Genomic DNA, 22,717 nt, shown 5'->3' on the forward strand with positions numbered 1-22,717 from the left:
TCAAACAAGATGCACTCACTACTTATCAATGGTTTGTTGCTGATGCTCCTTACTCTGAATCAACAAAGGAAGCTCATTTGTTTCACTTTGTGAAAACTCTTCATTTTTTCCCCAGACTTTCCATTTCACGCTGTGTGAATTTTATTAAGATCTCTTTCAGAGGAGCTAAGTGCTGGCTCTAAAGGGCCCTAAGGGATCACAGTTGCAGCCTCTGTAATGTCGGGAGCCTCTTGAGACATTTCTATTGAAAACTCCTTGGAGAATCAGAGAAGAATCTAAAATTTTTGGTGCTCAAAGAAAGTTTTCCTCATGAATATTTTTATGTTATAACTTGAAAATTGCTTGATGTTGTAACCTGAAAAATCAACACAGAAATCCAGTTAATAGCCAATATCCAAATATTAGCATATTGATATTGGGTGGGTCTTTCTGAAAACTTTCTTAAAAGCTAGCTTAAAATATTATTTTCCATTTTAGAGTTAGCCTTTGTTAATAAAACTTACCTATAATCCTATTGAATAACAACTTGTTAGTGGAATTTTCCCAATGTTTTTAAAAAGTAATTCTAATTAGTTGAAAAAGAATTTGCATTCTGATTTTTCCCTGAATTGACGTAAGATTATATGCTCTCAGAAATGACATAACTGCATAACAGTTTGTCCATAATAGTCTATATCATAATGGCAGATAAAAATACTGTAATTCATTCGTTTTTAATCTTTAAATATTGGAAAGCACCCACTGTCATTATCTAAATCTTTTTGTTCCTTTACACTGTTGTGAATGCTTCCTTTTTAGACATCCAAATATACATGGATTTTTATTTTAAGTTCCATTTTCATGTACCATTTAAAGATACATTTTTTGGTTCGTTTGCTTACGGCTGAATCAGCCTCACTAACTCCTGTGGAGATCAGGAGGAGGAGGCACAAGGGTAAGGGTTTTGTCTACGTGGAAAACTTACGTACTTGAACACATGGAGACCCATCTCTTTCCCTATCTGTTCTCACAGAATGTGTGACACAGGAGAAGGACTATTCACTTTTCAAACGAGGGAAGGAGAAATGATCTATCAGAAGGTCCATTCTGCAACATTGGCCATAGCTGAGCAACATGAAAGATTAATGCTAGAAATGGAGCAGAAAGCCCGGGTAAGGCCCCTTCCTTGGTAACCTATCAGCTTGAAAATGAATGTCACTGGGGTCTGATGTACACCATGTATGTGTGGGGCCATTCATGTCAGTGCCTGGGTGTTCACCCTGCCCTGATCCTGAGGGCTTACCCTACCTTCTCACCTAATATCCTACTCAATGTGTCACAGAAGAAGTTATTTGTGGCCACCAAGTGTGAGCCCTGCACTTCTGGCATATACCTATGTAAGATCTGTTGCCTTGGATGTCAGAGAGTGGAGTGCATAATGAAATAAGAAGCAATGCTGCCTGCATGTCCCCACATACGGTTGGATCATCAGATTTAAATATGGGCTCAAAATAACTAGGAAAATTAAGTTCTTACCAGAAAGGGTTCCACTTTTTTTTTTTAAATCTTTATTTTTATCCTATATGCTCTAAAACTTCTAGCTTTTTCTGTATATGTAATAAAATGTTTGCAGAAGGAGTTTATGCTAGTTGACAACAGAATAATTTGTTTATCATCTCGTCCTGGAACTGTAGTCCAGTTTTAGGATCAAGCTAAAAAATCATCTAGTAAAGAATCTAAAAGTAGTAAATTTTATTAATATGATGAGCTGAAAAATAATTATAAGCTTTATCACTAATTTGGTTGAAAAGCAAACAATGAAATGACTATTGATTATAATCTTAAGAGCATTATTTTCTCTAGGATTTATGAAGATGCATCTGAGTTAATCTATAGAAGGACAGGTGGTATTTGGGAAGCATCTATAATTCTCTTTGTGAAACATCAATAAGTCTATTCTAATTTAAAGACAATGAAGTTTTATATTACTATTTTAGTTTTATCTCCAAAATTCTATGAAATATTTAAGTATAAAATAAAATTTTTTAAAAGAAAGAAAACAGAAGTAGCTTAAATGATCATATTTTATTCTTAATGCACTTCTAATTTTCTCAATCCTGCCTTTATCTCTCCATCTGAGGTATGGTTAAAAAGAGCCTTCCTAACACCTCAGGAGGGAAAGGGCATCACAGGACATTGGACTGCCCATGGAAACGAAAGAGTAGCTTGAGCATTTGTAGGATGATTAAGATGAGACTGTGGGATTGACTGAAGAATCATCAATTAGAGAGGGCTAGTAAAACTTAAATCTTCTAGAAAGATTTGGGTAAACTTTAAACCACTGTAACAATTACCTAAATGTGATGCTTTTCTAGTGATTAAAATCAAGTGGAAAAATATATCAAATTTCAAATTATTTCAGAGTCATGCATATTGATCATCAGCCCATATTTTCAATCTGCTGGTGCTTGTTTTCAACCAAAATTAACCATGGGGTTAACCATGATGTCACTTGCTATTAGTTAACCTCTATACTTCTTTACTTATAGTTGTTTTAAACAAGCAAAAGCTCAGAGTGATTTAGATTATATTTTAATGATGGAAATTCCAAGAACTCTTTCACCTACTGTAATTATCTGCCATAAAGAATACCCCACTGAGGCTCTGGGCTTGCATCCCACCACCACCACTTACTGGCTGTGTAATCTTGGGCAAGTTATTTAACTCTGGTTTTCCTTTATCTGTAACAAGGGCATGTAATTGTTCTACTCATTTGGTTGTTAGTTTCTGTGCATTCATCTATATAAAGTGCTTACAATCAGACCAAGCACATAGAAGTACCATGAAAGCGTTCATTATGGATGAGGGTGATGTCTGACTGACATTGAATAACAAGAGTTGCTATTATGGCTACATAATATCCTTCACACTCTTTCAAGTATTTCTAACAATGTTGTGCCAAAATATTTGCTAAACAAAACTTAATTCACTTTTGTTGTTGATGTTGTATGTTTCTCATTGTCCTGTGCCACTGAGAAGCAAGTCAAAGGACTGGAGTCAAGTAATTGCTGTTAATGGCTCAGAGATGAGATAAGGGATCCAGTCACTGTAACCGCAGGCAGTCTAAAACTAGGGTGTACACCACAGATGTGGGTACCGACATCAGTGCTGGGACAGAAGAGAGTGCAACAAACATTTAAACAGCAGGCTCAGCAAGGCTCAACAGAGAAACTTTCTAGAAATTATAAAACCAGAGAATCCATCACTCAGCGCATACATGTCAATAGAGTGGTTTAATTCAGAAATAATTTCACAACTATGCTTTCCTCTGCAGGTTAACGCTAGTAGGAATTACTCTACGGCTAATTTGTCCTTCAGAGTAAACTGAACAAGCTGCTTCAAGTTGATAAATGCCTCAATTTCCAAAATACTACAACCAAAAGCAAAGTTTTCCAGTTCTCCCAGATATTTTTTTTTTTTTTAATATAGATACCACCTTCTCCATGCACAAAACTTTTCTTTGTTGCTGTTGTTTTTTTGAGACAGAGTCTCGCTCTGTCACCCAGGCCGGAGTGCAGTGGTGTGAACACAACTCACTGCCAGCTTCAACCTCCTGGGCTGAAGTGATCCTCCGGCCTCAGCCCCCGACTAGCTGGTACCACAGGCCTGCACCACTGTTCCCAGCCAATTTTTTTTTTTTTTTTTTATAGAGATGAGGTCTTACTATGTTGCCCAGGCTGGTGTTGAACTCCTGGGTTCGAGCGATCCAACTTCTTGGCTTCCCAATGTTCTAGGAATACAGGTGTACCATGCCTGGTCACGGAAAATTTTTTTAAAAACTTCCAACAAGTATGAAAGAATGTTTAAATACTCTAATTCTTCATTTGCTATTTAAAACAAAATTGTTACTCGAAAGTTGGATAAACTCAAATGAGAAATAATGTCTCAACAACCGTTTCTTACTATAAAAGAGTTTTAAGATACATGGGAGAATTAAGCTAGGGTAATACATACTAAACGAACTATTTGAGGAATGTGTTTCAAAATAGTTGAGAAAATGATTAAAGCTAGATATTTGAACGAATATGTTCATCTCTAGAAATGTTTCCGTTTCACAGAGATCATTCTTGTTCTTAGAGCTAGCAGAGTTCTTTGGATTCCATTGCCAAAAGTATCTGTAGCTGGTTTGACGCGCATGTGCAACATTATCAAAGAAAGTTTTGACATTCTTTGTGATAGAAGCCATTCATCAGAAACGGTATCACGAATGCATCCATGTGACTTAGGCTGTTAAGGTTGAGCACAGGCTGAAATCATCATGGACAAGGCCCCAACTGGAAATAAATTTTAGATTTTCATGGACCTGTTTTACACACACACACACACACACACACACACACACACACACATTAAATGAAAAAGTGCTTTCTTTTAAAATGTGCCTTTTATGTTTAAAGCAATTATAAAATGCTCACATGTAAAGAGCAGTTGAGAATGAGAAAATTTTTTTCTGCTATATCCAAAGTAAGTAAGCAAAAAGAAGTGTGTTAGTGGGGGGGATTGTCAATCATTTCCAATCTTCTAACATTGCAAGTAATTTTAAAACATTTGTATACCAACACCCTCACAAAATGAGAATTTCAGTGTATAAAAAAACAGCATTTAGGATGCTCCTGTTCCGCAGTCCCCATCTCCTGGCCTACCAGGAAAGCTCTGTACACAGTGTAAGGACAAATAGCATGGGTGCTGTTGAAATGCCAGGAAGATATCAAGACTTTGTCTAATGCTTTAAAAACATCATCAGTGGGACTTGCCAAATGGGCTGCCCTCCAGAGCTGTCAATTCTGTGATTTTCCTAAGCTCTGGTGAACAGAAAAAGAAAACACTGGGAGGCCGAGGTGGGCGGGTCACTTGAGGTCAAGAGTTCGAGACCAGCCTGGCCAACATGGTGAAACCCTGCCTCTATTAAAAATACAGTAATTAGCTGGGTGTGGTGGCGGGTGCCTGTAATCCGGAGGCTGAGGCAAGAGAATTGCTTGACCCCAGGAGGTGGAGGTTGCAGTGAGCCGAGATAACGCCATTGCCTTCCAGCCTGGGCAACTCCGTCTCAAAAAAAAAAAAGAATAACTGCAAGTTATTATTCAGTGTTCTATTCATGATTTTATCACTCAATATTATCAATATTAATCTTAAGATTAGAGCTTTAATGATTGCTGACAGCGATCAGCTTTCTGCCAGGAAATACACCACTTGCCTATTTGTGAAATTTTTTTTACTGATAGTCATGGATTGTGACGAAACAGCACAAGCTGAATTAGAACAAATTATTATGGTCGATAATGAAAATGTGAAAATGGATCTGTGATCCCAGTTAATCAATTCACTCACTATTGTTCAGTTTCAGAACACTAAAGAAAATTTAGTCTAAACAACGAAAAAACCTCACATGGCCGGGTGGGGTGGCTCACGCCTGCAATCCCTGCACTTTGGGAGGCCAAGGTAGACAGATCACTTGAGGTCAGGGGTTCAAGACCAGCCTGGCCAACATGGTGAAAATCCGTCTCTACTAAAAATACAAAAAGTTAGCTGGGCGTGATGGACACTTGTAATCCCAGCTACTCAGGAAGCTGAGACAACAGAATCACTTGAACTTGAGAGGCAGAGGTTGTGGTGAGCAGAGGTGGTACCATTGTACTCCAGCCTGGGCAACAATAGCGAAACTCCATCTTAAAAAAAAAAAAAAAACCCACACATATACACGCCCAAGAAGAAACATGTATTTCTGCATAAGGACACAAAGGAGGTAGAGATAGTGAGAAAGCAGTGTGTAATTTGTCTAATCAGTGGTGCTCTTGCATGATGAGTAAAAACTAGACTAGCATTCTTTTAAATGTATTGTTTCCTTAAAATTTGATACTTTAGATGTCACTTCAGAAAATGCTTTCATGCATGAATATATGTATATGTTTGTACTTCTCAAATGTAATCAAATAGATCAGAGTTGATTCTGTATACGAAAAATCATTGCCTAACACAAAAGACTGCAATTTCTGTGTTAAATACAATTTTGTTTCTTTTATTTGCATTGCTGGAACCGAATATAAAGAAAGCTGCACAAGGATAGTTTTCTTAAATGAAAGTAACAGATTTCAAAGGCTCATCAAAATGACCCAACATACAGACATTATAACATACATACAACCCAATGACTCAGATTATCTTTTCTTTGAAACTAATGCTATAAAATAGAAGTATTTTTTAAATGTAGGCCACTAAAATCTAAGTTGATATAAGCATTGCCTGGGAAGATAACGAAGGCCACATCCAGTGAATGTGAGCAGAGGTGTCAGTTCCTGGGATGTGTTCACTGAACGCAAACACAGTTTGTAGAAGGAACACAGTAGGATTTAGGAGGTTGTATTCCAGGGAAAGACTGCAACAGAGCTATGTGACCTTGGGCAAGTCACATTTTCTGTGCTTCAGTTACTTGTACTTAAAGGTGCCGAGTGAGGCACAATGATATCATAATATGTACTTCAGTGTTAGACCACCTCCTCGTCTTTAGTAAAAGCTCAGTAATGAGCCAATTCATAAAATGGCTAGCAAGAAACAGTTTAGCTTTAAGTGGGAAAAACTGTTTTAACCATCACTAAAAATTCATCCCAGCTTTCAGTACGTGCAGATACTGGAAATTAATTTTATGAACTTAACGATAGCCTCTATATATTTACATTTTTTAAAATTTAAAAACCCAAAATTTGATTTTAAATCACTAAGAAATTTAACATTGTGTATTTATCATATTCATTATATTCAAAGAGCAGCTCTGTAAATGTCTACTTACAAATAAATAGAAAGAGATAGAGATTAAAAATATACATGTTGTTAAATGCATTACTGATTGCAGACGGAAATGGTGTTGAAAGTGAATGACAGTTTCTGCTGTTATTCCCAAACTCAGCTTATTTTCAGACTTCCTGAAAGTATTTTGGTCCATACGTGGTTTTATTTGTTTAATATTTATTTATTCATTTATTTAGAGACAGTCTCTCACTCGTTGCCCAAGGTGGAGTGCAGTGACATGATCTTGGCTCACTGCAACCTCTACCTCCTGGTTTCAAGCGAATCTTGTGCCTCAGCCTCCACAGTAGCTGGAATTACAGGCACATGCCACCACGCCTGGCTATGTTTTTGTATTTTAGTAGAGAGCGTTTTGCCATGTTTCCCAGGCTGGTCTCGAACTCCTGAGCTCAGGCAATCTACCCGGTTCGGCCTCCCAAGGTGCTAGGATTACAGGCATGAGCCACCGCACTTGGCCAATACATGATTTGAAATATACAGTAACACCCATTTTTTCAGAGGTGTAATGAAAACAATATCCTACAAAGTTCAATTAAATGACATCTAGCAACTTTAATTCAATGACCATGTAAATATTGCCTTTTATTTGTCATTCTGGTACAGACTTAGCAGTTCTCTTCTAATTCCTTTCCATTTATTTTATATAAAATGGAAGATTAAGTGTGAGGTGTCCCTTGTTGAAAATTAAACCAAGTCTGTAAGAAGCCCATTGCCCATAAGCCTTCAAACTTCAGAGGACTGTTTTAACGAGTACAGAGTGCCAAGCATGGCTGGCTTAAGGTCTCTGGCATCTCTATTCTCATACGGTTTTCAGAGGTTTCAGGAGTCCTTTTCCAAGAATAAAGCTCAATGTTCAACTGAAAGAGCACTTGTATGCAGCATTTTCTGATTAAACAGTAAAACATTTCTTTTCACAATTGACATACATTTCACATGTCACTTCATGTATTTTCTGGCCACTTGTACCTTTGCAATATTTCTTATTCACATTTTTTTCACCCAGTCCCTCTTGTGTCAGTCATACCAGAGAATGTGCTGGCATATGTACCCTAGAAGCATTTCTTAACTCTCTTCATCAGAGAAAGCTATGGCTATCCCTTCCCAGCTTACAATGCACACACACACACACACAGAATGCACACATGCATACACACATGGACCATATTCTGCTATTGTCTCACTTGTCTCATCTGTTCCACTTTTCCCCATCTGCTGGTATTATTCAGCTATTCCTCATATTCATTTGTGGGGTTGTATTTTTATTTGGTAATTAGGCTTAGATCAAAATATGTCTGAATTGTCATTCTTTTAATACCTCAGTTTGGACAAAATTTTGTGTCTTGACCACATATACACATGTAGACCCCTCTGGTCTATGCCACTTCTTCCATGCAGGAGTAGAAATTCCAATGCAGCAATCTTTACCAAGCACTTAACATGTGACACACACTATGCTTTTCACTCCCTAAGTACATCTTATAACAATATAACACTTTAGGTTACACTGACTCCAGTTTAGAGATAAGGAAAAACTGAATCTTAAAAAAAATATATATGTGCCTTTCCTGAGGTCCAATTAGGAGGCAGCCGTGGAGTTGATATCTGATAACAGGTTGGTGGAAAGCAAAGCTCATGTTAACTACCCTCTGATTCTGCCATGCATACTGCGGTGTTCTGTCTTGAACATGAGAAACAGGCACTCGCATTCCTGCTCTGGCTTTGTGAAATTTACCCAAATCGGTGTAATTCTCATTCTTATCTGTATCCTGGAGGAGAGAGATCCAGTAATTTTACAGTGAGAGTCATGGGGAAGAGGGAAGAATATCAGGATTCTGAAACCTCAGAGCCACTCAACTAGCTATGTCACCATGAACAAATTATATTATCCCTCTGCACCTCATTGTCCTTGTCTGTCAAGTTCAGATGGCATATTTGTTGACAATTTATGTGAATATTCAGTGGTATAACATATGAGACGAATTTGCACATTGGCTAGGCACATAGAGAATGGCTCATAAATGTCAATGTATAAATGCTGAATTTCTTCTCTCAGTTGTATATAGATTTGTCTCAACTGCTAATCCAATTCTTAAATTTTTAGGCAATCACTAGAGATAAAGAGCAAAAGGAAGGTCAGTTAGCATTTTTTTATACAAATGAATTTTATGTAAGTGAACACAAATTAGCATCAAATGTTCACAGGGGGAAGCAAAGCCTCAAATCAACAAAGGAAAAAATTTCGAAGACAGTAAGATTACCTAGGTTGTATTTTTGATAAAAGCATGAAGAGGTGTGGGTTGTCAATACCTTCATAAAATTCCCAACATCTGTCAGCCCACCTTCCTGGTAACTTAGGTCTTCTCAAAGGATAAGGATGGAATGTCCACATTGTAATATATTAGGGAGGAAGCTTTTTCTAGAAGATATCAGCATCAAAGTCTAAAGAGCAATGGACTCAGAGTCTAGAGAACTGTTTTCTATTGGGAGCTCTGTAGTTGAGATTTCCCCTTGAACAAATTCTTGAATTTTTCTGCATATTGATTTCCCATCTGTAAGAACATTGGTGGTTTTCTAAGAAGGATTTTAAACCTTGAATTGCATGACTTGTCCACATAGTTACTTGAAGCTTCCTCATTCCGTAGCAGTCTTACATGTATGCAGCCCTACATGGTGACTCAGAAGTAGTGAGAGGAAGAGAAGCTGTCATAAGGGTCTTAGAAGTCTTGTCCACAGCAGACATAATGTCACACCTACCATATGTTATACTAGTCAAATCAATCACCAAGAAGCCCAGATTAAAGGGAGCGAACAATCTTATATGCAAAGACACACAGACTCAAAAGTGGAGGAAAATTTACCAAGCAAATTGAAAAAAAAAAAAAATGGGTTGCAATCCTAGTTTCTCACAAAACAGACTTTAAACCAACAAAGCTCAAAAAAGACAAAAAAGGGCATTACATGATGGTAAAGAGGTCAATTTAACAAGAGCTAACTGTTCTAAATATGTATACACCCAATACAGGAACACCCAGATTCATAAAACCAGTTCTTAGAGACCCATAAAGAGACAGATTCCCACACAATACTGGGAGAATTTAACACCCCACTGTCAATATTAGACAGATCGAGACAAACTTCTTCAGGACTTGAACTCAGCTCTGGATCAAGTGGACCTGATAGATATGCATTCTTCTTGGCACCATATGGCACTTACTCTAAAATTTTTCCCATAATTGGAAGTAAATCACTCAGCAGATGCAAAAGAACTGAAATGATAACAGTATCTCAGACCACAGTATGATCAAATTAGAACTCAAGATTAAATTCACTCAAAACCACACAACTACATGGAAATTAAACAACCTGCTCCCGAATGATTTCTGGGTAAGTAATGAAATTAAGGCAGAAATCTAACAGATGCTAGCAAGGTTGTGGAGTAATAGGAACACTTTTACACTGTTGGTGGAAATGTAAATTAGTTCAACCATTGTGGAAGATGGTGTGGCAATTCCTCAAAGATCTAGAACCAGAAATATCATTTGACCAGTCATCCCATTACTGGGTGTATACTCAAAGAAATAGAAATCATTCTATTACAAAGATACGTGCATGCATATGTTCACTGAAGCACTGTTCACAATAGCCAAGACATGGAATCAACCCAAATGCCCACCAAAAGAAAATGTGGTATGTACATACCATGAAATACTATGCAGCCATAAAAAGAAATGAGATTATGTCCTTTTCATGGGACGTGGGATGAGCTGGAAGCCATTATCCCCAGCAAACTAATGCAAGAACAGAAAACCAAATACCACATGTTCTCATTGTTCAGTTCCCGCTTGCAAGTGAGAACACATGGACACAGGGAGGGGAACACCACACACTGGGGCCTGTTGGGAGTTGGGGCGAGGAGAGGGAGAGCATTAGGAAAATTAGCTACACTTAATACCTAGGTGATGGGTTGATAGGTGCAGCAAACCACCATGGCACATTTACCTATATAACCAACCTGCACATCCTGCACGTGTACCCCAGAACTTGAAAATTAAAAAAAGGAACATAGGCAATTTCTAAATGTCAGCTTTTAAATGAATTTGCAGTCATCTTCAATCTTTCACAAAATGCAATATTTAATACTATTTATGATGCAAGATTATGAGAAAAGACATTATACAGAATCTCTTGATGGTGAAAAAAGGACAAAAGCATAGAACAGAGTCATGATTCCAGTTTTGCTTCCACAGAATATATGGTCTTAGGAATGTCGATTATCTCAAAGCTTCAGCATCCTCTCATTTTAAAGAGGGACATTTCATCCTTTTCCTATCTTACAGGAATTTTATGAAGATTTAAGTAGATAAAAGTCAAGGAGTTGGCCAGGCACGGTGGCTCACACCTGTAATCCCAGCACTTTGGGAGGCCAAGGCAGGTAGGGTAGATCATGAGGTCAAGAGATCGAGACACCATCCTGGTCAACATGGTGAAACCCTGTCTCTTATAAAAATAAAAAAAAAAAAATTTTTTTTAGTTACGTGTGATGGTGCGTGCCTGTAGTCAAGCTACCTGGGAGGCTGAGGCAGGAGAATCACTTGAACCCAGGAGGCAGAGGTTGCAGTGAGCCACCAAGATTGTGCCACTGCACTCCTGCCTGGCAACAGAGTTGAGACTCCATCTGGGAAAAAAAAAAAAAGTTCTGGGTCAAATACCAGATACAATGACTAAAGGGATATAAAAGAAAATGTAGAATACTTGAATTTGGCTGAAAATGAGGAAAAGGCATTATATAGAGAATATATATGTGTTAAAAATGCTCAATTTCTACTAGACCATGTGCAGATGAAACGAAGATATTAATGGATGAACAACAGTTTCTTGAAAGTCCAGACTTCCTAGGAGAAAATACAGGAGATTCTTACTCATTTGGAAGGGTAGTGGCTAGAAGATGGAGGTGAGGTTGAATGTTAGGCCTGGGCAGAACGTTTAAAGGAGAGTTTAATAAAATAGCTAAGGAAGGGGACGGTAAGTTATAGAACCATAAAACAGAAAGCTTTGCGAATTAAACACCATTGTCATGTATAAAATAGTACTTAAAAAATGGGCAAGGAACATGAGTAGACATTTTTCAAAAGACAAAAATGGCTACAAAGGTTCATAAAAAATGCTGCACATTGCTATTAGGGGAATGCAAGTAAAACCACAATGAGATATTTTCACACGTCAGAATGGCTATTTATAAAAAGATGAAAGGTAACAAGTGCTGGTGAGGACATGGAGAAAAGGAGACCGGGACCCCTGAACACTGTTGCTGGAAATGCAAAGTACAACCATCGTGGAAAACAGCATGGAGGTTCCTCAGACATTTAAAAATAAAACTACCCCATAGGCCAGCGATTCTACTTCTAGGTATTTACCCAAATGATTTGAATCAGTTCAAAGAGATTCAGTTCTCCTGTATTCACTGCAGCATGTTACACAATAGTCAGTTTATGGAATCAACATAAGTGTTTATCAACAGATGAATGGATTAAGAAATGTGGAATATATACACAGTGGAATATTGAGCCTTAAAAAGAAAAAACTGTCATTTTGCAGCAACATAGCCTTAAAGAAAACGGTCATTTGCAGCAACATAGATGGAATTGGAGAACATTATGCTAAGTTAAACAAGCCAGGCACGAAAAGACAAATGCCACATGTTCTCACCTATAAAATCAAATCTAAAGCAATCAACTCATAAAAGTAGAAAGTAGAGATGTGGCTACAAAGGCTAGGGACTTGGGGCAACAGGGAGATGACGGTCAAAGGGTAATAGGCAGGAGGAGTATGTTTTATTTTGAGGGTTCTGTTGTGGCAAATACAGTTAGTAATGCTGTATTGTACATTTCAAAATTGCTAAATTTCAAATGTTATCACAAAAAAGATAAGTATTTGAATTAATGGTTATGTTAGATTGATTTCACTTGTATTCATAAATTATATCATGTGCCCCACAAATATATTATAAATTGTCAGTTTATAGTACAGTTAAAAAGTACTTAAGGATACAAGAAGAAATGGGCAGAAACATGCTAATCATTTGAAATTAACACTTTCATGTTGATACAGATTAAAAATTAAATATATGGAGCAGGAAATGCAGAGCAAAGTGTTTACTATGTGTATATTTGAGTGTGTGTAGTAGAGAGATTCCATATCAATGTATCTTTTCATGTACCTATAAGATGTACAGAAATTGGCCATATAGTTAAAAATGAAGACTGAATTTTAATATATGGAAACTACTCAGTGCATGTTCTGATAAAAAATAAAAAAATTTGCACAAACGGCCCAGTGCAGTGGCTCACACCTCTAATGGCAGTGCTTTGGGAGACTGAGGTGGGAGAATTGAGACCAGAGTTCCAGGCCAATGTGGGCAACATAGTGAGATCTCGTCTCTAAAGAAAAAAAAAAAAAAAAAAACAGAAAAAGTCATTACCTTAATATACACAAGCAATAACTTTATGTAAAAAAGGAAGTAGAGCTACAATTTACAATTATATAAATTTTAGGAGAGAATACTTTCTATTCTACTTCACTCAGAAGCAAATGCTTTTATTAAACAATTAAAATTACTTGAGAAGGTAAAAAGATCAAGACAACCTAAGAAAAACAGCAGGTGGAAATTAGCACAAGCACAAAATAAAAACTGAAAAATATAAATTTACATAAAACAAGTCGCTCTAATATAAAAATAGAAACATCGAGTAAAAACCCAAATATATGAATTCGACATATGAAAGGACTTATAAAAACATGTATTTAAAAAAAATCCTAAAGAATTTGATGATTTTGTATTAAAATGTAAACAAAATAACCTTAGGAGAATTGACTTTTGGCAGAAACAGTCATAATTCTACTTATACATAAGTAAACTAAAGTCCCTAGATGGCATACTAACCTAAATGTTTTCTAAAATTTTTCTCAAAATTCTTTAGTATTGAGATTTGTAAGTTTTAGTTGCAAAAGAGCAGAAATAACTTAATGCCTTTCAGTGTGGATATAGTAAATAAATTTGGGACATAGAAAGGTAGTCCTTTGTATTATTCAGGGTCCACTTAAGTAAATGGAGCCTGTGATAGTTCAATGGAGGAAATACAATACAGTAATTTAGATTCAAGAGATAGGAAGAGTAGAGACAATCAGATTAGCAAAAGCAGGAAAGATGCTACCAGCCCTGCTTCCCTTGCCTATTAGTTTCATGGATGTTGGCAGAAAACACAAAAAACTGAGTCAGAGACAGAGGACTTTATTCCTGAGGCACAGTGAGCATCATAAGTTTCATGCTTCCACAGGTTTCCCTGGTCCCTAGGTCCCACAGAGTCACGTGGAGCAGCCAGGGTGGATGCTGCTGCATGTCGCCCCAGCCAAGGGATCCGAGTTAGCAACTCCCAATCTTATCGGGGGGCTAACTAGCAACCCTGCCCAGCCTTTTCCTTGGAGGAAGACAGGATCTGTACTGTCCTGTTCAGGCAGAGGGCAGATCTGTTTCCTGGAGGAAGACATTTCTATCTTCTGAGGCTGTTTGCTGTACATAGTTGAAAATATAGTAACAAAAGTGCAAAGCCAGAGTGACACAGGAAGAATTGTTTCCTAAAAATGACTTTTTCAATGAAATGTGTTCAAAAGAATCTTCCAAAGTTTAGGGGAGGGGAGACATGAGAGTTGGAATCTTATTTATAAATGAGATTCGTAGATGATATCAAAGTGTATTTATGTATTGCCTAAATGGGAAAAACACAAAGAACCCACTCTTGTTTCCATCTTTCCGAGAGCCGTCTAAATCTAAACTTTTCTATTTGGAGAGAAGGGTCTTTTGCTCATCACCTTGAGGACAGCATAATTCTCATCTGTGTTATATTCGAACAAGGGTATCAAAATGCAGTCTCCATATGGCACACTTTGGGGCTAAATTATTTTCTTAGACTGTTGGCTTTATGATGAGATATGTCAGTTGTCCCTCTCAAAGCACAAGTGTTTGAACTGCTCTCCAGGCTTACTTTAGCTGTGATCTCTACCCTCTTTCCAGATGCTAAGTAACTCCCGATTCATTGCTCATATTCTAGAAAACTGACTGCTGTTTCAAAAGAATAGAAGCAAGACAGAGTTAGAGCGAAAAATGGCAAAGTGATGGCAAGTGTATCAAAAACTAAATGCTTCCTAGTCTAGTTGATTTCTGCATATATGCTAGAACATTCTTTCTAAATCCCGACCCTATGCGAAAAGGAGAAGCATCGCCTGCAGGAAATAGTCTTATAAATACCAAGGGAATTCTGGCACAAAGATTGCAGAATTTTGTATAGCTGAGTTTTTTAAACTAAGTCCACAAAAAAAGAAAAATCAATACAGCAGACCCTTGCAGAGAAGGAATGAAAACTTCGAACACATGTATCCATCTTGTTTAATTTCTTAAAATACATTGTTTAGAAATCTCAATGTTTTATAAATATTTGCAATATAAATACAAATTGCTTTTTAATATACATGCTTTTATGATCCTAAAACTCCTCCTGGTCAAATTGATGCATTGCTTTTTCAGTTAAGAAATTACTATAGCATTTTAAGCTTTTTCTTAATGCTTTTAATTGAATCATTATAATATGAAAATAGTTAAGGATGTGTGTCCTCTTGTTGAAGCCTGTCATCAAAAGTTTTACACCTGTAATCCAGGCTACTCGCGAGGCTGAGGTGGCAGAATTGCTTGAGCTTGGGAGGCAGAGGTTGCAGTGAGCCAAGATTGCACCACACTCCAGCCTGGGCAACAGAGTGAGACGCTATCTCAAAAAAAAAAAAAAAAAAAAAAAAATTCATCAAGTGTGCTCGAAATACTGTCTTAGTCATTGCACAAATCAAACAGGTCAATTTGTAATACATTGCTTAAAGTTCATAAAATTAAAAATTGCTGGTTAAATCAGACAGATTCTACACCACTTAGATTCCCCATAACAGTACTCATTAATTTGCTCAGCTTGCTATAACAAAATACCACAAACTGGATGGGTTGAACAGCAGAAATTCTCACAGTTCTGGAGGCTGAAGTGCAACAAAAAAAAAAAAAAAAAAAAAAAAAAAAGATGCCTGCAGGGTTAGTTTCTCCTGAGGCCTTCTCAACTTTTAGATGGGTGCTTCCTTGCTGTGTCCTTAATGGCCTTTTCTCCGAATATTTATCCCTGGGTCTCTTCCTCTTCATCTAAGGGCACAAAGTCCTATTTGATTATGGTCCCCACCCTTATGTCCTCCTTTAATCTTCATTAACCTCTTTAAAAAGCCTTATCTTCAAAATATAGTCATTTGGGGGTTAGTGCTTTAACATGAATTTGTGCGGAAACAGTTCAGTCTATAGCAGTACTCAACACAAAAGGTACACATGGGGAATGGACTCTATTCTAAAATCCTGGGGGAACATCTAGACAGAAATGTGAGACTAGATCTGTATCCCTAGCAAAGATCAAGAAAATCCATAATCAATTTTTTAAACATAAAAATTTTCCATTTTTCAGCAACAAGTTATGGAAGTAGAATAGAGAGAAACCTAAGGAATAAATAGAATATCATTAAAAGCATCTTAGAACCTGAAAATGGAGAGAAAAGTAGAGAAACTTGAGGTGTAAAACAATACAGGGAGATTCAGAAGGAAATCATGTGGAAGAATTATCCAGTGGCTTCCAACTATATTTCCAGCAAACAAAAATGCTAACTGTATTTTCCTGATGCTTAAAAACTGACCATTTGGGAAGAAAAATGTCTCCCAGAATAAAAAAAAAATAGAAGAAAAAGCACTATCACATTTTGGAAAGATTAATTTACCAATGATCTACTGTATGCTGAGTAATAAAACAAATTATATTAGAAAAAGGAAGAGTAGACAGAACCGTGATTAGTATGAGACTGAATCTATGGATTGTTATTAATGGGCTTTGCTGACATGAATTGAAGATTTATGTGTTTAATTAAGTTTATGCCTCATATGGGAAATTGGCTTTAAAGACAAAAGTCCTATCTTTTCTCCCAATAATGCTTTCATAAAATGAGCCTTGCCTCTAGTTCTTTGTGGTGGTGGACTTCCATCCATGAGGCTGTAATGCATGTTTTCAATGTGTACAGCCCTACTTGCAGAGTCCCCCACCACTGTTAGGTCCAGGGTAAAACTGGAAACGCCCATTGTTGATGCAGGGTGGTTTTTTGTTCCTTAGTTCAGCTAAATCCAGTTTCTTGTCTCACAACCAGGAAAAAGTAAGGCATGCAAACACATTGAAGGGTGAGGAAAGTGGAATTTAAGCAAAAGGGGAGCTCTCAGCAAAGAGCTGTCCCGCCAGCCAGCTCCCACCTCAGATTGAGCACCAGGCCACCACACAGGAGCTGAAGGGGCCAGGCGGCTCCTCCCCTGCATAAGGTGTTAATTCCTGGTGTCTCCATCCCATTTTTTCCAGTGTGCACATGGGCCCTTATAGTCTGAGCCACCCTACGTTCATTCATTTCCTTTACTGCACATGTGTTAAGGGACAATTTTTTTTTTTTTTTTTTTTACTGTGGGCATGTTTAGACAAGTCCCCTATGTACAATGGACCTGGGTGGGTCTGAGGTTCTCAGGGGACACTTTATCTGCCTAGGTATTTGGCTGTCTGCCATTATTGTTACCAAACCACCCAAAAGATTCTGAAAGCACTGCTCTATGATAACCCAGAAGCTTGTCTCCGTAGAACCCCACCCCTATAAACACCAACCACAGGATGTGGATGTGGATAGTTCACCTGTTTATGTAATAAGCAGGAAAACTTTGAAGTCTACCAAATTTTGAAAAAACAAAGAATGGCTGCAAAGTTACCATTTGGAGCCATCTTTAAAAAAAAAAAAAGATACCTCAACAGTGCCAGACTTTTAAATAGACTGAGTATGGCACTTTTGTGACAAGACGTAGCAGCTCCAGAAATGTCTTACCACTAAGTAAAATGAAATATGTGCAAGCTCTTTAATTCCACTTTCTATTAAAATGTAAGAACCTTAGTTTTATGTGGCCTTTAACGACCTGTTGTGTCATATCGGGTACTTTCCTGATAGCATCTTCTATGAAGGGTGGCAAGAGTCAAATCCAATGCTGGATGTAGAAGTATGTGATCCATCCAAGTATCAAGGGCCGGACAGGGACTGTGCAGGAGCACCGTGGACACACCACAGTAGCAGCAAGGCACGCAAAGCCTAGATTTGACAGATCTTTGCAACTCTGTTTTGCCAGAAGTCAGGCATCAGAGAAAATGAGATTTTATTAGAGGATTACTCATTGTCAAAAGTAAACATTTCCTCAGGTTGGGTCAGACATGTGTGCCAAGACTAAATAAAACCATTTCTGCATGTTTCTTGAGACTTCTTGTCCATTAATAAAAATAAAGCTATTTCTTGAAAACGCAATGTAAACTTATTTTCTTTGAACTAATCACGTAGCTGAGTATGTGATATTGTGTGAATCTTCTCAGCTATCCTTAAAATATTTTGAATAAACATGCCACAATTTTATCAGTGTTTCTCAGAGAATACCTTTTTAATATGTACAAGATTCTATTACAGGAGCAAGGAAAAAGGTCTATTTGAGAAAATATCCATTGTGTAAGGTTGGGAGGACATGTAAGGAAAAATTTTTAGAGATTGAAATGGGTAAAAATAACGGGTATTCTGGAAACCTTTCATGGGTCTCTGCTTCTGAAGGGGCTGGCACCTTTGAGTTATTTTACAACTCCGTAAATCGTAGAAAGCCGAGAGTAATGCAAATAATTCTTGTCCATAGAAATTTAAGTAACTGTTGGGTGGAGTGACTACAATTGATCATGCCCCGAGTGTTTACCAGCATTCCCCATTGCTATAAGTCATTGGAATCATTCGTACCATCTTAGTGTTCTCTTAATGAGTTAGATTGAACTGTTTACAAGTATTCCTTTCACATTTTTGAGTAATGATTTTACTTTAAAAAGTTATCCTTACACAGGGGATCGTGTAGGTATCTACAGCAGATTCTGTCACTTATTTAACCCTGAACATTTAGAAGAACAGATTCCAGTTTTCAACAAGGCCTAAAACACATTTTCTTTTCTCTTTTAGCTTCAGACAAGCTTGACTGAACCAATGACATTATCCAAATCAATCTCTCTTCCTCGCAGCGCGTACTGGCATCACATCACTCGTCAGAACAGCGTTGGTGAGATCTACAGTTTGCAAGGCAAGTCACCTTAAAGTAGGAAAGCAGCACCTCCATTAGCTTCCTCCAGGTGGACTGACTCATGCAAATTGCTTTGTATTTGCATTGCTTGCTTTTCCTCCCATTCCCCTTTATCAGCTGTCACTGGCAGCAGTGGGAGCCGAGATTTACAGTGGCTTTTAAAAAGCTATCATTTCCTACACTCATGGTAAAAAAAAAAAAAAAAAAAAAAAAAAAATTCCAAAAATTACTGTGAGGGCTAAGGACCCAATTTGGCACAAGAACTTGACTAAAACATACCGAGCACATTATCAGAAACTAAAAGCTAATGTTGAGGTCTGCTTCATGCTGTGTTTTATGAAGGATCTTTTTTCCCCATCTTTTTCCTTGAAAGGATTCAGTATCAGTTCAGGAGGCTGGCTCCAGGCTTTAAGGCTCTGCCATAAACTGGTACATAAGCCTACCCATGAAAGTCTTTTAAAGTTTAGTCAAAGCCTCAATACAGAAACCATTTAGAGAGGATGCAGGGTAGAAGGGGCCACATGTAGATACTTTGCCTTTGTAGTTTTTCTAATGATAAATGCTCAATTAACTAGCATAGGAATAGCTTGCCAGATGAATCAAATTAATAGCTAGCAGATTTCTGACTAACAGCAGCCGACAACCCAGCTTCGGCAGTTGTCTTCCCGTTCCTTCCCTTTTGTTTTAAACTGAATCATCTTACCCTTCAAATAAAATATTTGAGTGACTACAAGCAACTAACAGCTGGCCAACACTGGCAGAAGCAAGAAACTAAGAAAATAATGCTGAAACCCACACAGCCGAGAGCATTTACTCATCCAACAAACATTTACTGAGCACCATAGGCTTGAATGTAATAAGCATCCAATAAACATCTAGGGAAAGAATGACCAATTTTGACCCTCTGGTAGTTAGGCATTCAGATTTTTTTTCCACACGTTAGCTTTTGCTCACTATTAACAATGCTGTAAGTTTTGACAAAAATTATTTGTTGCAAGCGAACTGAAGTAATTTCTTATAGCAGTATTTGCTTGCCAGGGTTTCCAAACTAACGGAGTTCTATCATGGAAATTAACAGTTAAATATATGTTCTACAAGGCAAAGCAGTTGGAATGATTTTAGTCACTTACTGAAGGCAATTACATGTTATATTTTAAAGGGACTCTTATGGGCCAACTTGACTGCCTGTAACAGTATCTTTGTTATTTGTGTGTGAAAATATTTAATAGAATAAGGATTAGAGGGTTGAGAAAAGCCGAGGAGTGGGGACTGGTTTGGTAATTTCAAGAATCAGAAGAAAAACGTCTCATGCTTTTATTTCCCTCTTCAGATGCTAGCAGCCACACACAAACTGCCCGAGTCATGATCACGCAAAATTAACCTTGCCCATTTCTGTGATGAAAAATAATTCGAATATACTTGTAATAAGGTTTTTTAAACATACGTGTAAATATTGATATTTGCTTGAAAACTATAAAATGTTTAAATGAAAAAACTTTCTAAGCAAAAAGTGAGATATTAATGCTCTTAATACAAAAAATGTGGAAATAGGTCAGAAGTAGTGTAATGGACAACTCTAGTTTTTGTCAAGGGGTTTGGGCCTATAATTCCAGAAAAAAAAACTATTGCTTTCATGGTAGTATGAAGGAAACGTTTTCTGAAGACACAGCTAAGATTTAGACTGATACACAATTTCTGCAATAATTTCTTATGCATCCAAAAATTAGAATGCACTGGAATATCCTAAAACATTGCCAGACTTCTTGAAGATGTTGATTTACATGTAGCATAGATGTAATAGTTGAAATACTTTTATCTCACCGATATTAACTTCCAGCAAAGTCAAGGGCTTGACCTGCCTTTTCAGTTAGTTTACTCAATCTCAATATTTCATGCTTCTCTGGTTGGTTGGTGGCGATCGTAGTTTTTACAGAATATGCATTGACTACTTAAGTCAAATGTTTATAAAATATATTCAACGGAAATTACATTTCGCTATACTGTGGGTTTACTTTGTGCTGTGCTTCTCAGAATACATTTTACCACCCTGTATACGTCTGTTACATAAAAATTTAAGTATCCAGATAAGGGGATAGATGATTGACAGGCAGCCAGGCACGTAACAGATGGATAAAAAGTTATACTTTGATAATGGTCATTTTATTCTTTTGTTCTGTTGTGATAGTCAGAACAAGCAGAGAGCAAGGAGCTTCAATTTTTTTGCTAGGTGCTAGTCCCTAATGGAATTAGAGCAGAAAACTACTAAAAAATAAGGAAAAAATAAAAAGAAATTCAGAACCTCAGCACCCTTCCATGAACATGTACGTTTTTCACAAAACTACATTTAAAAGTCTAGTTATCCACCAAGTATGGTGGCTCATCCTTGTAAACCTAGCACTTTGAAAGTCTGACTTTACTTTCCCAGAAGAGTTGATTAAAAAGCTTTAGAACAGCAAGGAAAAGGAAGGGAAAGAAGAGTTCACCTTGGGAAACAGCAAAACAGGCGCCTTCAGAAAGCAAGTGCGCAGCTTGACCTCTGTGACTTGGGGGTTTTATAATGCTGGTATACTTCCTGATCTGCAGGACTCTGCCTACTCCTGAAATCTTATTGAAGCTGCTGATCAATTTCAGGTGTTTTTCTATCCATGAAGAGCTTGCCTTTCCTGGTGCTGGCTGTGACCAATTGTTACTCCTCCTGAAATCTGATTGGGAAGCTGCTGATCAGTTTCAAGTGTTTTCTATCCATGAAGAGCGTGCCTTTCCCTGGTGCTGGCTGTGACCAGTTGTTATTCCTGAAATCTTATTGAAAGCTAAAGTAATAGGGGGTTTGATATTGAGATATTGCGGGAGGTTTTATGTTAATGATAGTGGTGATGACACTGATAGCTCCTAAAATAGAGGAGATGCCTGCTAGGTGAAGCGAGAAGATAGTTAGGTCTACGGAGGCTCCTGGGTGGGAGAAATTCCTGCCAAAGCGGGGTACACTGTTCAGCCTGTCCCAGCGCCGGCTTCTACTATGCATGGATGCTAGTAGCAGTAGAGCAGGGGAAGGAGTCGTAGTTTGCTATTTAGGCTTAGGAATGCTACGTCAGGACACCAACAACAGAGGGACTCATCAATTAAGCCCAATTATGATCCGTGATAAATCCGCGAAGAAAATTATAACAATGCATGGCCAGATTAATAACATGAAGAGGCAAGCCGGAGCTGTGACTAATTAGCCATTTCCTCCTGAAATTATTAGCTGTTGATCAGCTTCGATGTTTCTAATTATTAAGAGGGTGCTCTCAATGGGCTGTGACTAATTATTACTTTAGCTTTCAATAAGATTTCAGGAGTAACAATTGGTCACAGCCAGCATCAGGGAAAGGCACTGGCCATGGATAGAAAAACACCCGGAAACTGACTGGCAGCTTCCAATAAGATTTCAGGAGTAATCATTGGTCACAGCCGGCACCAGGGAAAAGCACGCCCTTAATAGGTAGAAAACATCTGAAACTGATCAGCAGCTTCCCAATAAGATTTCAGGAGGAGTAAATACCTGGTCACAGCCAGCACCAGGGAAAGGCACGCTCTTCATGGATAGAAAACACTTGAAACTGATCAGCAGCTTCCCAATAAGATTTCAGG

At 37.6% G+C, this 22,717-nt stretch overlaps 1 protein-coding gene across 2 annotated transcripts in view; it reads left to right on the top strand.

Moving 5' to 3' along the window:
* DOK6 (docking protein 6) overlaps positions 1 to 22,717 on the top strand; it is a 431,983-nt gene that overhangs the window by 322,885 nt on the left and 86,381 nt on the right. For both annotated transcript variants that reach the window (XM_017951839.3, XM_021930213.2), the window contains exons 6-7: positions 1,013 to 1,151; positions 18,970 to 19,087. In XM_017951839.3, coding sequence (XP_017807328.1) covers positions 1,013 to 1,151; positions 18,970 to 19,087 — 257 coding nt within the window. The remainder of the gene's footprint in view (positions 1 to 1,012; positions 1,152 to 18,969; positions 19,088 to 22,717) is intronic.

This window comes from Papio anubis, chromosome 19 (genome assembly GCF_008728515.1).
Source record: "Papio anubis isolate 15944 chromosome 19, Panubis1.0, whole genome shotgun sequence".
NCBI classification, from domain to species: domain Eukaryota; kingdom Metazoa; phylum Chordata; class Mammalia; order Primates; family Cercopithecidae; genus Papio; species Papio anubis.